The sequence below is a fragment of the Xenopus laevis genome, chromosome 6L (assembly GCF_017654675.1).
Source record: "Xenopus laevis strain J_2021 chromosome 6L, Xenopus_laevis_v10.1, whole genome shotgun sequence".
Classification (NCBI taxonomy): Eukaryota; Metazoa; Chordata; class Amphibia; order Anura; family Pipidae; genus Xenopus; species Xenopus laevis.
The window spans coordinates 78,136,998-78,152,177 of record NC_054381.1 but is presented as its reverse complement, the minus strand read 5'-3'; the positions used below and the strand labels follow the sequence as shown (position 1 = coordinate 78,152,177).

Sequence of the window (15,180 nt, the reverse complement as noted above, 5' to 3'; positions counted from 1 at the left end):
TTGCACACCGGAGTTCAAAGGCACTATCTTCTGTCTGCTTCTGATCCTCTTCTGTAGAGCAGCGACATGGATCTTGGAGGAGCATGTGCAGTTAAATCTGTGTCCTGAATCAGCTTTTACTTTGCATGCTCCTTCAAGATGCATATCGGCAAAGGCAGAAGAGGATTAGAAAACAGACAAAAGATGGCCCTTTTGAAATCCTCTGCACAACTGCAAATTTATATTATATATATTATATTTATATACTTAAGATGGCCATAGACGTGCAGATATACCTGCAATATTGGACGATAGATTGGACATCCCAATCTCCCAACCTGCCACTAACCTTTCAGATTAAATAAAGTAGTAAAAGAACAGATCAGACAATGTTCTGCCCTGACAGCAATCGGTTATGTCCGACAAAAGTTGGTGTCTCCCACTGATATTGACAGATCGGCAATACAGATGAAGCCACTTGGATTTGTGAGATAAATGCGTCATGACTCATGGTTAATTGAAGAAACTGCGTTATCTAAAGTCATCTTAACTCATTTAATGCATTTAACCTTTCCATTAGCATACCAAAGCACCATTGTGAACAATGGTGAATGCCTTAATTAGATGGGATGTTGTGACGCAGTTTTCTGTGTTAAATGAGATAAATGGGATATCTGTGTTTAGTTATTCTGTGTCAAACAGACAAACCAAAGTGGCTGCATCTGTACATGCAGAGATATTTTCGGTAGCCGACAGAAATTTTCTAACCTGTCTGATCAACTGAGCGACCGATCGCCATGGCATGAAAAATGTCGGAACACTCCACACATGGTCCAAAAATCGTACAAAACAAAGATTTGTACGATCATATCTGCACGTCTATGGCCAGCTTAATGAAAAGAATACATGCTGCGAGGAGGGAACTGGAAGGGGGGCCAATGGAGGGAGCAGTTGAGGGACAAGGGTTTAAGTTTTCTTTAAGTTAAATAATATGGTAAGATCAACTGAATAAACTGGGCATAATTAAATCCTTAGCTGAACAAAGGAAAGCGAAAGATTAAATATCTAACCCTTTTAGGGCTGACAACCACGAGTAGGTTAAGTTTTGTAGAAACGTTAAGGGCCTGCAGGCATTCTTTTGGAAACCTAAGGGAACTTTGAGACCATGAAGCATTTGTTGCAAGATATGATACCACATATTGGAAATACTATAACTACATCTGTTGCCCTGTTTTGATGTATGCTTGAGTGCTGTGAATTAATCTTATGTTAAACACAAATGCCTACCAGAATCTGCCAAGAGAAATAAACCTTGTCTGTTCATGTCACATTTTACAATAACCTTGAAATGCATTTGTTTACTTGGAATGATATTGGTATGACTAGCTTTATTTCCCAGAAGCTTAGGGAATGTCAAAATAGATGTTTTTTGGTCGGAGATTACATTATAACATACCATATACAACCTTTAGCTAATTTATGTCTATAGATGTGTGTCTGCTATTGCTTTTTGCATTACTGATATGTTTTTTTTTGTTTTTTTTTTGGCTCAGAGCAACAGGTTTCTTTCAAGGGTCTGGCTCTGAAGCCAGAATGTCCAATCAAATGTCTTTTTCCTTTATGAGAAAGTATCCAAAAACTGATTGCGATGTGCACAATACCTACTCCATGATTGTGACCAAGGCACACTCTATGCATATTATCTCACTATAATAAAACATTTTTTTTGCAGAAACTGTTGCTTGGAGTATGCCTTTGTCCCTATCATGGATTTCTTAGCACTAAAAAATTAAACTAAAAAGTACTGTGGCTGGATATGGAGAAAGTACAGTTCAGGAGAAATTGGAAGTCTCGGCACTGCAGTGTGTCTTTGTGGAAGACTGGAGCTAGCTCCAGAAGATGGGCAATGCTTGTGACTAGTCATTTTAGAGGAATTTGATTTGATTTTAGAATTACAAATATGTGTAATCTTTGGAATGAGACCGGCGCTTCTGCAATTTTCCTGAGTTTCATGTGCAGTTGCCACGAAACAGTAAAATTGCTCCAACTGCACATGCGCCGACCCGCCGGTCTTATTCCAAAGATTACCGAAGAGAAGAAGAGGGCTGACGTGAACTCTGATGGCTGATTCAGTTAATGCCTTTAAGAATGGCTTGGATGATTTTTTGGACAGACATAATATCAAAGGCTATTGTGATACTAAACTTTATAGTTACCGTATATACTCGAGTATAAGCCGATCCGAGTATAAGCCGAGGTACCTAATTTTACCTACGAAAACTGGGAAAACTTATTGACTCTAGTATAAGCCTAGACACAACTACAGCCCTGTCTCCCAGCAGCGCACCTTCCGCCAAAGAGACTCCCCCAGCGACTGACCGGACTTCTTTGCAAAGTTGATGGTGACAGAGAATTGTGCAGAGAGTGCTGTGTGTCATAAAACCATCACTGATCTTTCGTATAACCAACAGATGGCGCTGTGTGATATTGCCATCACTGTTAATCCTTTATTCAACCAACAGATGGCACTGTGTGATATTGCAGTTACTGTTATTCTTTGATATAACCAACAGATGGCGCTGTGTGATATTGCAGTCACTGTTATTCTTTGATACAACCAACAGATGGTGCTGTGTGATATTGCAGTTACTGTTATTCTTTGATATAACCAACAGATGGCGCTGTGTGATATTGCAGTCACTGTTATTCTTTGATATAACCAACAGATGGCGCTGTGTGATATTGCAGTCACTGTTATTCTTTGATACAACCAACAGATGGCGCTGTGTGATATTGCAGTCACTGTTATTCTTTGATACAACCAACAGATGGCGCTGTGTGATATTGCAGTTACTGTTATTCTTTGATATAACCAACAGATGGCGCTGTGTGATATTGCAGTCACTGTTATTCTTTGATACAACCAACAGATGGCGCTGTGTGATATTGCAGTCACTGTTATTCTTTGATATAACCAACAGAGGGCGCACTGTTATTCTTTCATAAAACCAACAGAGGGCATTGTGGGATATTGCAGTCTCTCCCCAAGTGAACTGTTGGTATAGGAATGATTAAAAAAAAAATTAAAAAGTGACTGCAATCTCGGCTACTGCCCGCTGACCCGAGTATAAGCCGTGGTAAACTTTTTCAGCACATTTTGGATGCTGAAAAACTCGGCTTATACTCTAGTATATACGGTAGTATAGATATGGGTATATATAATTTATGTGAAAGTAGGGAGGGTTGTGTGTATAAATGCTGGGTTTTCATTTGGAGGGGTTGAACTTGATGGACTTTGTCTTTTTTCAACCCGATTTAACTATGTAACTCCACTGGACAGAATCTGCATGGAGGGGTAAGTTAGGGGCATTTGCCTGGGGTAGTAGCTAGGCTGGGGGAGAGGAGGAAGGGGGATCTATGTAGGGTAGGGTTTTTTTTTATTAAGGGCTTGTTTCTCCTTTTAAACAACCATATTTAATAACATGCTACATAAAATGAGGTTTAGCATTAATGTCTGTAAAAGATTTCTTAGCCTTATATCCAGCCCTAATTTCATGTATGGAATTAGAACCAAACATGTAATTGGAAATACCATTAGGGTAGATTTGCAGTCTAGGTCAGGACAAACGTCTTAGGCTGGTTTGGCCAATAAATGGAGCTGCTCTCTAGAGCCAATTAGGAAGCAATAAGAGTTTAGAGCAGATCTGGACTGGGATTCAAAGGAGGTCTACAGAGGTCCAAACAGCCCCCACATGCCCAATTAATAGTTACTGTCTATGGCAGCCCCTCTGGCATCTGCAATCCACTGATTCCCAGTCTAGAGCTACTGTATGTTCATGACAAGAATTTATCATCTAAGCCTTCTTGTTCCACCTTGACTAATAGTGGAGGCAGACCAATAGCATTTACCACTTTGAAGTGGAAGGTTGATAGAAATACAGCCGTTATATTTGTTTTTAAGGCCTGATTACCCAAAATTGGTAATCAGGTGAGTAGATCTAAAGTGCAATTAATTTCTGCATATCAAGAAAACAAATAAGAATATGTAAATTAAATCATCCTTCCTTTATCAGGAAGATGTGAAATGACCAAAGGATTTGTTGCAAATAGTTACTACAGCCTTACATGAGCATTAAAGGGGTTGTTCACATTTGAGTTAATTTTTATTATGATGCAGAGAGTGATATTCCGAGACAAATTGCAATTTGTTTTCATCATTTATTGTTTGTGGTTTTTGAGTTATTTTGCTTTTTATTCAGCAGCTCCGCAATGGGTGGATAGGTTACAGCAAGGGGGACAGACTACAGCAATGGGGACAGAAGCAAAACAGACTCATTTTGTATTAAATAAAGGAAAGCCAGAGTTCTTTAGGAATCAAGACACTGCCTTTGGCTTTGTACTTTTAAATGGTCAAATAACTCCTCATTGACTTATAATATCTTTATAAATTACAGTACGGGGTACATTATCCACTATGCAGTATATTTTATATATTCACTAATGGTGTATCAGTAAAATGGGGAGTGGTTTGGGGGGAGCATGTCTGCCAAAGTGGGCTTGACACAAAAGTTATTTATTGTGTGGGTGTGGCTTAAAATGTGGGTGGGACTTAATGTTGCCATGCTTTGCACAGAGCGTCTCTTTGCCTTTTTTGTGTCCAATTCAAGCACTGCACAGAAGGGTGCAAACTGAAAAAAAGGGCATTCAGCGTCTTCAGCTACACTGTATTCATGAGGAGTAGGTGAGGGAAGGCATGTAGGCTTTCCCCATAGCACCCTTTGACCATTCCCTAACTTGCACATTATTCCCCATGGCAGATTGTAATGACAGGGCTGCCCTGCACCCACCAGTGCTGCACTCTGGATTAGCAGCATGAGTTGCAAAGGGTGACATTTTTATGTGCCTAAGTGATCCTGCATACAGAGGCAGTAATAAAGCATTTAAGATAAGCTTCACCAAGGTTATTTAATCTAACCCGTTCTCCACAGAGTCTCTTTGGGAAACACGTTGTGTTTTGAATATCAGTTAACTCCTCTTATCTCCCACTCCTCCACGATCCTCAAAGACACAAAAAGAATACTTTGTGTAGTCCTGCAATGTTAATGAGCAGTTCCCTTCTAAAGAATGTACTCACAGGATTCCACTGATCACACAGGCAGATACGCTCCCAGGTGACGGGTTCTCTCGCTCGTAGTGCAGTCTGCTGCTGTCTGAGATGTAAAGTCATGCACCTGGGATGTAAAAATATCCAAGCCACTTATACCCTTAATGGGACTGCACTAGGCAAATCCATTATGGAAAAGGACCTTGGAGTCCTTGTAGATGATAAACTTGGCTATAGCAAGCAATGCCAGTCGGCAGCATCAAGGGCAAATAAGGTCTTGAGCTGTATTAAAAGGGGCATAGAGTCAAGGGAGGAGGGGGTCATTCTTCCACTGTATAGAGCACTTGTAAGGCCCCATCTAGAATATGCCATACAGTTTTGGTCTCCGTCACTCAAACAGGACATTATTGTAATAGAGAGGGTACAGAGAAGGGCAACTAAGCTGGTAATAGGTATAGAAAATCTTTGCTATGAGGAAAGACTGGCGAAATTGGGGATGTTCACGCTGGAGAAGAGGCGCTTAAGGGGTGATATGATAACTATGTATAAATATATAAGGGGATCATATAATAATCTCTCTAATGCTTTATTTACCAGTAGGTCTTTCCAGCTGACACAAGGTCACCCATTCCGATTAGAAGAAAAGAGGTTCCGCCTAAATATTCGGAAGGGTTTTTTTACAGTGAGAGCTGTGAAGATGTGGAATTCTCTCCCTGAATCAGTTGTACAGGCTGATACATTTAGATAACTTTAAGAAGGGGTTGGATATCTTTTTAGCAAGTGAGGGAATACAGGGTTATGGGAAATAGCTCATAGTCCAAGTTGATCCAGGGACTAGTCAGATTGCCATTTTGGAGTCAGAAAGGAATTTTCCCCCCTCTAAGGCAAATTGGAGAGGCTTCAGATGGGGTTTTTTTGCCTTCCTCTGGATCAACTGGCAGTAGTTAATAAAAAAAAAAAAAAAAAAATTGAACTCGATGGACATGTGTCTTTTTTTCAACCTTACTTACTATGTTACACCTATTTATTAGGCGGTCTTTCATTGTAGAGCAGTTTTTCAATATTTACTCTAATCATATAATATATTAACTGAAAAGATTAGAATTGTGGCTATTGCAAGAAGATAATCTTATAAAATGATAAAAATGTAATGTTTCCTTTTTTCAGATACTGGAGTCTCTTTGGGTTGTAATGAGTCGAAATTTAAGCCTTCTTTTTACGACAGTGACAACATTACTTACAGTGATCTTCTACAGTGGGACTGCGCTTTTAAATTTTGTCTTATCTTTGGTATGTATTTTGTTTTCTATGTAACCATTTATTTTTAACCTTCTGTACACTATTTGTTGGCCCCTATTAGCAAATGCTGTGTCATACATAGTCTCAAATAATATAGGGAATAATGTGCCACCTGTTGTAAAATACAAGGACACTAGAATAAACCAAGGAGTTCCATGACTATATACAGGTCTTAGAAACCCAAGGGAACGTGTTTATGGAAGTGCAACACAAGTAGCTTTGTAGCAGCAGCTAGAACTTGTTGTTTTGTAGTAAGATCTACCTCCTCAGGTGTTCTGTATTGTGTCCTAAGACATGCTTTAAGCCAATGGCACACTGGATGTTTTGCTGTTTATAATCTCCACTACAGCAGGTGACAAAACATCCCTTGTTCCTCACCACCAAGTCATGACTTACACAATTCACTGAAACAAAGTGGGACTTCAACCAAGTCTGAAAAGCACTGTGTAGTATAATGTCTCTTGAGGAGTTTTTTGGTCTTTTTTCTGGGTGCCTTTTCTCAGACAAAACACATGGCTCTGAAACACATGTGACCTCTGCTACCTTTCCACATGAAATCATGATGGTATAAAAAATACACTGTAATAGCAGCCAAAAATGGTACTGACTCGGGGGGATAGTTTGGCTAAGGGCATTTGATGCTGTGCTTTTCTCTGCAGACAGAAGCCAATTTGTTGTAAAATGTTTATTTGAGTATCTGCATTAGCATGTGTGCAGATACAAGGAGCGGATTCTGATGGGAAAGTGCATACTTTCACATATTTGTGATACAATCCCCACACAGACTGACACAGTGCCTCAGTGTATGTGAGCACACATGAGAGCTGATGAGTGTACCAGCTTTTTCTTGAATTCCCAGCAATGTATGCAAGCAACTTTTTTTCTTAGATTACATTACATTTTTGTCACAATTAATATTTATTTTTACCTTCAAAGTGTAAGGGGCATCTTTAAGATTGCTTGGGCTTTTTGGCATGAGCAATCGTTAATGAAACCCTGCATGCGTTTAACTCACCCTGGGCTTCATGCAGAAAGTTTAAAAGCACAAGAAATCCTGTTAAAATCCATTGTAATTCAGTTTATGATGTATCAAAATAAGGAAAAGTCCAAATAATAAGGAATAATTATGCATGTCACTGTATACTGTATGGGCTGTAGCTATCCTAAAAAGAATGAGCATACCTTAAGGTGGCCATACACAGAGAAATGCGCTCGTTTGGCAATATCACCAAACGAGCAGATCTCTCCCCAATATGCCACCTAGAGGTGGGCAATATCGGGCTGATCTGATCATTGACCCTAGGGTCCAACAGTCGGATTGTAATGAAATTATACAGGCGGTCAGATTGCGGGACCACATCAACAAACAGATGCGGTCCGATATCCGACAGGATTTTTACCCCTGCCCAACTCTCGGCCAAATATCGATCGGGGAAGCCCGTCGGAGAGCCCCATACACGGGCCAATAGGCTGCCGACTCGGTCTGTTGTGACCTTTAGTTAAGATGTGACTTATTTCTAATAATGAGTTTGTCTATTATGGTTAACTTTCGCACACATATAGTACTACAAATTTAGCAAGTCTATAAATTATTCCATCACATTTATTATCGAGTTTAGTGCTTCACTACACTTCGTTGATTGTCTGGCTGATGCAATCAACATAGACTGCTTATATTTTATAGGTAATTTTTCTGACCACGTTGTTCTATCTGCTAAGTTCCAGTGATGAGTACTATAAGCCAGTAAAATGGCTTATTAGTCTGACACCATTGTCTCAGCCCGGGCCATCCTCAAACATTATTGGTCAGTCGGTAGAGGAGGCGATAAGGTAAGTGCTTTCTATGTCTGATTTTTATTTCTTCTACTTCTCATAGTTATTGAATAAAAGTTTGTGAAATCTTTATTACCTGAATTATCGCATTAAAGAATTGCATAAGCCTGCCCATCCCAAATTGCTATGCTTTGTTCCTGTTTTTGATTGGTTCCTGAAATCCATATGTCAGCTTGTCCAGCTCACATGCATATAATTCGTTCAGGACCTCCCAGTGTCATTGCACATACAGACAAAGACTCCGCATACAGTCATGGCCAGTTCATACAGGGTCTATGCACATTGCAGCTTTTCCAACTTCAGAAACTTCATGTGTACTTGATGTTTGCTATTTGTGGACTAAATAAGATTACCAGCGCACAGGTTATTCCATTGCATAATGGACTCCTGCTAACTAAGCAGTCACAACAAAGACAAATGGTAAGGGTCTTGTATATTTGTAATCTAATTATCTACTTCCCAAAGTTTAGGGGCAGAGACACACATGTAGATTCAGGGAGATTTAGTCACCCATCGACAAATCGCCTCTTCCTCAGGCAACTAATCTCCCCAAACAGCCTTCACGCCGACTAGAATCGGAATCACCGGCGGGATGGCACTCAAAGCGATTCGTTTTCCGAAGTCGCCTGAAGTAAACTTCGGGTGACTTTGGAAGACAAAACGATCCGAGTGCCATCCCGCTGGCTAGAATCTAAATCTAAAGGCATTGCTGGGAGATGAGTCGCCCGAAGAAGAAGCGATTTGTCGTCAGACAGAAACATTTGCTTTTTCGTGATTAATACAATAGACAAAATGTATGTTCAGCCAAAGCCCTGTTTATTGCACTTATCTTGAAGAAGGCATTCCACTGCACCTTTAAGCCACTCTGTTGTTGATTGAGGCATCAATCAATAAGCAGATTGTGTCTGTCTATTAGTGTTACATAGTTCAAGAATATATCAAATTTTTTAAGTAATTTATGTAGAAATCCAGGTAATTGTAAAGTACTAAAGTTTTCCGTATGTAGAAATTCTAGGTAATGCATTTATAAGGAGAAAATAACCTGTTTATAAGTAAGTGATTATGTGGCCCACACTGTGGCCCGAAGAAGAAGCGATTTGTCGTCAGACAGAAACATTTGCTTTTTCGTGATTAATACAATAGACAAAATGTATGTTCAGCCAAAGCCCTGTTTATTGCACTTATCTTGAAGAAGGCATTCCACTGCACCTTTAAGCCACTCTGTTGTTGATTGTGGCATCAATCAATAAGCAGATTGTGTCTGTCTATTAGTGTGACATAGTTCAAGAATATATCAAATTTTTTAAGTAATTTATGTAGAAATCCAGGTAATTGTAAAGTACTAAAGTTTTCCGTATGTAGAAATTCTAGGTAATGCATTTATAAGGAGAAAATAACCTGTTTATAAGTAAGTGATTATGTGGCCCACACTGCTCAAGGTGATCCTTTCCAATGCCCAACCATCCAGCTTTTACATTTTATGAATAGCTAGTGCAAAGAATGCAATTGCTGGTTTAAATAGCAAAATATCAGCTCTTAAAGTTACAAGTTGCCCCTGAAAACCTGCCAGACCCCTGCCACCTGAGGCCAGGTTCTCACCTAGCCTCATGCGAGGGAGGCCCTAAACAATTCTTATCCCTCTTTCACCCAGGCCTAAGTTCTTTTTCATATCATATAAATTATACTAGGCCATAGTAATAAATAATCTCCATTCTGCTATTAGAAATGCGAGTGTCAGCATGTCTCTTGGGACCCTGTGCAGAAGTGTTGCTCAATAACTGATTCCGCCACCCTGTCTGAAATTACTAGACACAAGCTCATGAGGTCATGTGCAGTTGGGACCAAAAAACTGTCTTATGTTGCAATATTTTACATCTTGCAATAGAGTAAAAATGTATATGTCATTAAGTTTCCAGATAAATGATATAATTACATGATAACAAGATCTAGATAGCCCTGCAGATAGATGTCAAGGGCCTCAATTATTCCATTAGGCTGCAGAGATGATTGCTTAAGATAATTGATGCTGACACCAGTCTATATTTGACAGACATAAGACCACAAGGTCTGAGCAGGTTGAAACTAGAATACCTAAGTTGTAATGCTAAGCAAATCTTCCAAAGTTGTAATGCTAAGCAAATCTTCTTGATATATATCAAGGAGGAGTCAGACCATGTATGGTATTTCCGTGTACCCCTTGTCACAATTATTGTAGATGCCTTCTGAATGCTATATAAAGCTTGGACCGAGAGGTGTGTCTTTGGTAAGTCCTTGGGTGACATTCCGTGTGTTACTCCAACAACTTGCCCAGACAAAACTGTTATGTTATTTTGTACTGAATAAATTGCCTTATTATTACTAAAGATTTTTCTTTTACTGAGTTTTGTCTTACACAAGGTCAAAATGGTATTACTAAAAATAATAAGCAACACTGAGCTTTATCCATTTAAATGTAGGTCCCTAAATAGCAAATAATATATATCGTATATAATGTCTGCAATGTTATTTTTATGAACATTTGAAAATTATAAAAACTGCTTTCCCCTGCAGTTACATTTAAGAGTACCATAAAATACAACCAAATAAAATATTTTATGAATGTGTTTTTTATAGTTGCTTAAAATGATATTTTCATTCATTATGCAAAATATGATTTTTAGATGGAGGACCCCTTAAAATAATTGTAGAAGTTAAATAAACTGCTTCCAGATATGGGGAGCAAGGAGTCAAGTTGAGCCATGTCACATTTGCAACCAAGATTCATTCAAAGTTTGAGGAATACTTAAAGGAACAGTAACACCAAAAAATTAACGTGTAGTAAAGATTACTATAGTTTATATAAACAAGCTGCTGTGTAGCCATGGGTCAGCCATTTAGTCATTTGAAAAAAAAGGCACAAGTTATCAAAGTAGATAACAAAATCCCATTGTTTTCTACAGAGTTATCTGTTATTTCCTATGTAAACCAGAGCCTTTTCTCCTTTTTTCAGCTTTGTATAGCAGCACCAATGGCTACACAGCAAACATAATAGATTTACCAGTGCTAGACAACAGTATATTATGACTGAATTACTTTAAAACACTTTCATTTTTGGTGTTACCGTTCTTTTAAATAGAAAGTATAAGTGCACATGACATTGTCAATAGTTTGAATCCCGCTTCAGGATGCAGCCTTTGGTAAAGTGTATTATTTAAACTCTTTCTTGCACACATACATTTCTTGAAAATGTACAAAATTGCCTTATGGGCATTTTTGACACCACATTTAAATTAGATTTTTGGATTGGATACATTGGATAATCCTATCACAACCACACAGAATCAACACCTCTGTGAATTTCTTCAGATGTCACCTCTTTGAAGAGTTACAATGTGCCATTGTAAATGGATTAGTGGAAGAATTTATATGACGAAAACTTCCCACACCAGTCAGTTGAACTGAAGAAGCTGCTCGGATGAGTAGTGAAATGTCTTCATTGATTACTCAGCAAGTCCAGTTGTTTTTAGATTGACCTATACTAGATATACCATGACCTGGATGAATGAAAATCTTCATAGTCATAAAATCAATTTTCCTTCAACTGTCTGTAAATGTTGAGCCTGAGACAGAGCAGCGAGGCACTCAAACCACACTAACACGCCTAGGCCGCCAGCTCTCTGCCTCTCTCCGTCGGCGAACTGTGTCAGTGACATAATTGATGCACGTCGCACCGCACCAGCAGAAGCTGTTACTTGCCAGCAAGAACGAGGGAGAGGGTGCGGGAGGTGACAGGTGAGGGAGGCGATGGATTCTGCCCACGCCTGGCCAGGATTACTACTTAAATAAATTATTAAATAAGCAAAATGAAAAAAATAAAAATCCCCTTAAAAGTGTGCCCCTAAATGATGGCGCCCTCGGCAGCCGCCTACTCTGCCTACCCCTAGTTCCGGCCCTGCTGCTAATAGCAGGCTTTTGTCTCAACTGAAGTCAGGAACCTTAGGGTTAATTAATCCAGTAAGTGCACAGACAGTTCTTAGACAGTTAGGGTTGGCCTTCACTCATGGCCTTCACCTCAGCTGAAGTCTACCTGCAGTATTAAATAGTTTAAAACTACTAATGACTCAGAAACTGCTAGAAATATAAAAAATATATTGTAAATAACAAAAGTGCTCAGGGGACAACTCTGAATATGTTTGCATTAGTGCTTGTACACAAGTGTTTTTGAATAAGCACGAAGGGGGCAACCTTCTGCACCCCTTAGCACTGCTGCACATGTGTTTGGTCTCATAGAAAAAAACCCTAGTATATTTTAACTACAGAAGCTTAAACGAGCAACATCACCAAGAAATGGCAGGTTCTACATGTGATAAAACAAATTTTAATCTACGGGGGAAAATGTCAAATATTATGCTATTGCTTAGATGTCTCCCTATACTGTTGCACCAAATGGTATTTTCAATGATAACCTTTGGTCTATCTGTTTAATGTTAAGTGTAGGCAGGCCACATTCCAAGGTATTTGACCACCACTGTGGGGGCAAACAAAGCCAGGATCCTCTGAGATACAATACACATAATTGGCCACAATTCCTCTTGTGTGAGCTGTGTGTGTCTGGAACCTATACTTCAACTAAACTGTGCATGCTTACCAAATGGCACACCATTGGTCCAGTAGTATTAGCTGTGTTTGGCACCATCATGATTCAGGGCTGGATTGGTCTCTATTATGGCCCACCAGGGCTGCAATATGATTGGCCCATTTTGGAAGCTGCCTTTGTGGTTTGCAGAAATAATCAAACCCTGTTCTGCATTTACGACTGGGGCTATTCCCTTTCTGACTTACAAAGGTGGCTGTTGGACTTTCTGACTTACAAAAGATCAGAGAGGCTGCCCAGCTGCAAACCTTAGAAATGCTAGGAAACTTTCTATAACATATCACTCATTGCCATTAAGTTTTTAATTCTTTTCCCCTTCCCCAATGGCAGCAACCAAAAAATTCTACTTTACTTGGACATATTAGTAAATATCCTTTCTATTTGGAAGTTAACATGTGTTTCTTTCTGGTCTACAATCAAATTGCTTCACTGGCAAAAAATAATACAGTAGGGTGCATTTTTAAATGTAATATCTCTGGAAAGTTTGTATGTGAATTAAAGGGGCAGTATACTCACCTTTTAACATGAGTTCACTGAAAAGGGTTTCTGCTGAATATATTTTTTGCCTATTGATTTAATCTTAACATTTTTTTTAATTTTCTTGACTTAGCAGATCAAATGGAAATTGAATAACGGACTCCTGCTAACAAAGCAGTTACAACAAAGGGTACATGGGTAAAGGGTTTTAAATTGGTGATCTAATTATCTATCTCACAAGGACCAAATATGTATTATCTTTAATCTCCCTGTTTGCCCTGTTATGTTCAAGTATCTGGAAGTTTTTTGTGCCACCATCCATTCATCATGTATAAAATCAGGATTATAAAGCACTGTCATGGACACGCACAGAAACCAAAGTAGCTAGTATATTGCATAAGTATATAGTAGATAGTATATTGCATACGCGAGTTTGCTATCTTATACGATTTTACAATATAATATTTATTATACTAATAAATATGCCTGTTTGCATCACTCTTCCATCACACTTTACTTAGACTTGCATGTCTATTTTACTGAGAAGCATGTACTGCACATGTACATTTCTGTTGCATTCTTATCTCTTCCTTTTTATTTTCATAATTTTTACCCTTGAATATTTCATGCCATTGTATCCTGACGTTTCCATTCTTATTGCTTGGGTGGAGATATTGCACATTACTAAGTTGCAGGTTGCCTCATTGCAATTTAGAATGTGTGATATTTTCACATGAGTGCATGCACGTGTTCCAGACTATGACTTGCACATATCTGGCTAAATAGTTTTGTACTTTTCCTTGCTTGTTACTTTTCCATTTTGATCTAATCATAATCTTAGTTATATTCTGGTCTTAAGAACTGTTTAGTTAAGCGGAATATACTAGTTTCATATAACTGTATCCTCTGGCATGGCTAAAAGAGTTAACAATGCCTTTGCTACCAACTATGTATATATCTTTGGGATTCTACATACAAGATAGTAGTGCCACAAAAACATTGGTTCCACATAGGTCTTGTATAAATGATGTACCTCTCAAGAGCATACATATGCTAAGCAATGGCATCTTGTGTATTTACAGGTAGATTTGCAATGACTCATAAATGTGTTTATTTTTAGGGGTGTGTTTGATGCCTCCCTAAAAATGGCTTGCTTCTATGGATTATATACTTGGTTAACTCACACCATCTTTGGAATAAACATTGTCTTTATACCTTCTGGTAAGATGTTTCTGGGATTCAGCATTTGCAATATATAGTGCTTCATAAATGCCTCTTAACACTCACTTTTTCTCTTCTTGTACTTTGTTTTATTGCCTTCATCTATCCCTTTTTTCTGCTAATTCTTTTTCTGCATTTCAATTTCACCTCTCTGCTGTCTTAAGCAAGCAACTTGAGTTTGCAAATAAGTGTAGATGCAAGTGTATGTATGGATCATTTTTGATCGGTGCAATCCATTATGTTCAGGGGAAAGAAAGTAAATGCAATTCTTGTTTGCCAACTACTTGTGGGCCCTTTTTTAAATACTAATACTGTTTTTTTTTTTCTCAGCACTAGCAGCGATTCTTGGAGCAGTTCCATTTCTGGGAACCTACTGGGCTGCTGTCCCTGCTGTACTAGATCTTTGGTTTGCCCAGGGGGAAAGCTGTAAAGCAGTTTTGCTCCTCTTGTGCCATTTGCTCCCTACATACTGTGTGGATACAGCAATTTATTCTGATATATCTGGGTTAGTGTCTTTACAATACAGTACTTATGGACGTTTGTAATCTTTTCTAATTGCTTTAACGCTATGGCACATGGACAGCTTTTTTTGCCACATTTAAAACACTTTAGAAGAAGGCATTTTTCAGTTATA

The 15,180-nt window shown here is 38.7% G+C and overlaps 1 protein-coding gene across 3 annotated transcripts in view; it reads left to right on the top strand.

Moving 5' to 3' along the window:
* The window catches only part of LOC108719066 (transmembrane protein 245), a 173,049-nt gene that overhangs the window by 138,696 nt on the left and 19,173 nt on the right, over window positions 1-15,180 (top strand). For 2 of the 3 annotated variants that reach the window (XM_041566220.1, XM_018267675.2), the window contains 4 exons: window positions 6,251-6,373; window positions 8,067-8,212; window positions 14,446-14,546; window positions 14,877-15,051. In XM_041566220.1, coding sequence (XP_041422154.1) covers window positions 6,251-6,373; window positions 8,067-8,212; window positions 14,446-14,546; window positions 14,877-15,051 — 545 coding nt within the window. The remainder of the gene's footprint in view (window positions 1-6,250; window positions 6,374-8,066; window positions 8,213-14,445; window positions 14,547-14,876; window positions 15,052-15,180) is intronic. The other variant, XM_041566221.1, reaches the window with a different exon arrangement.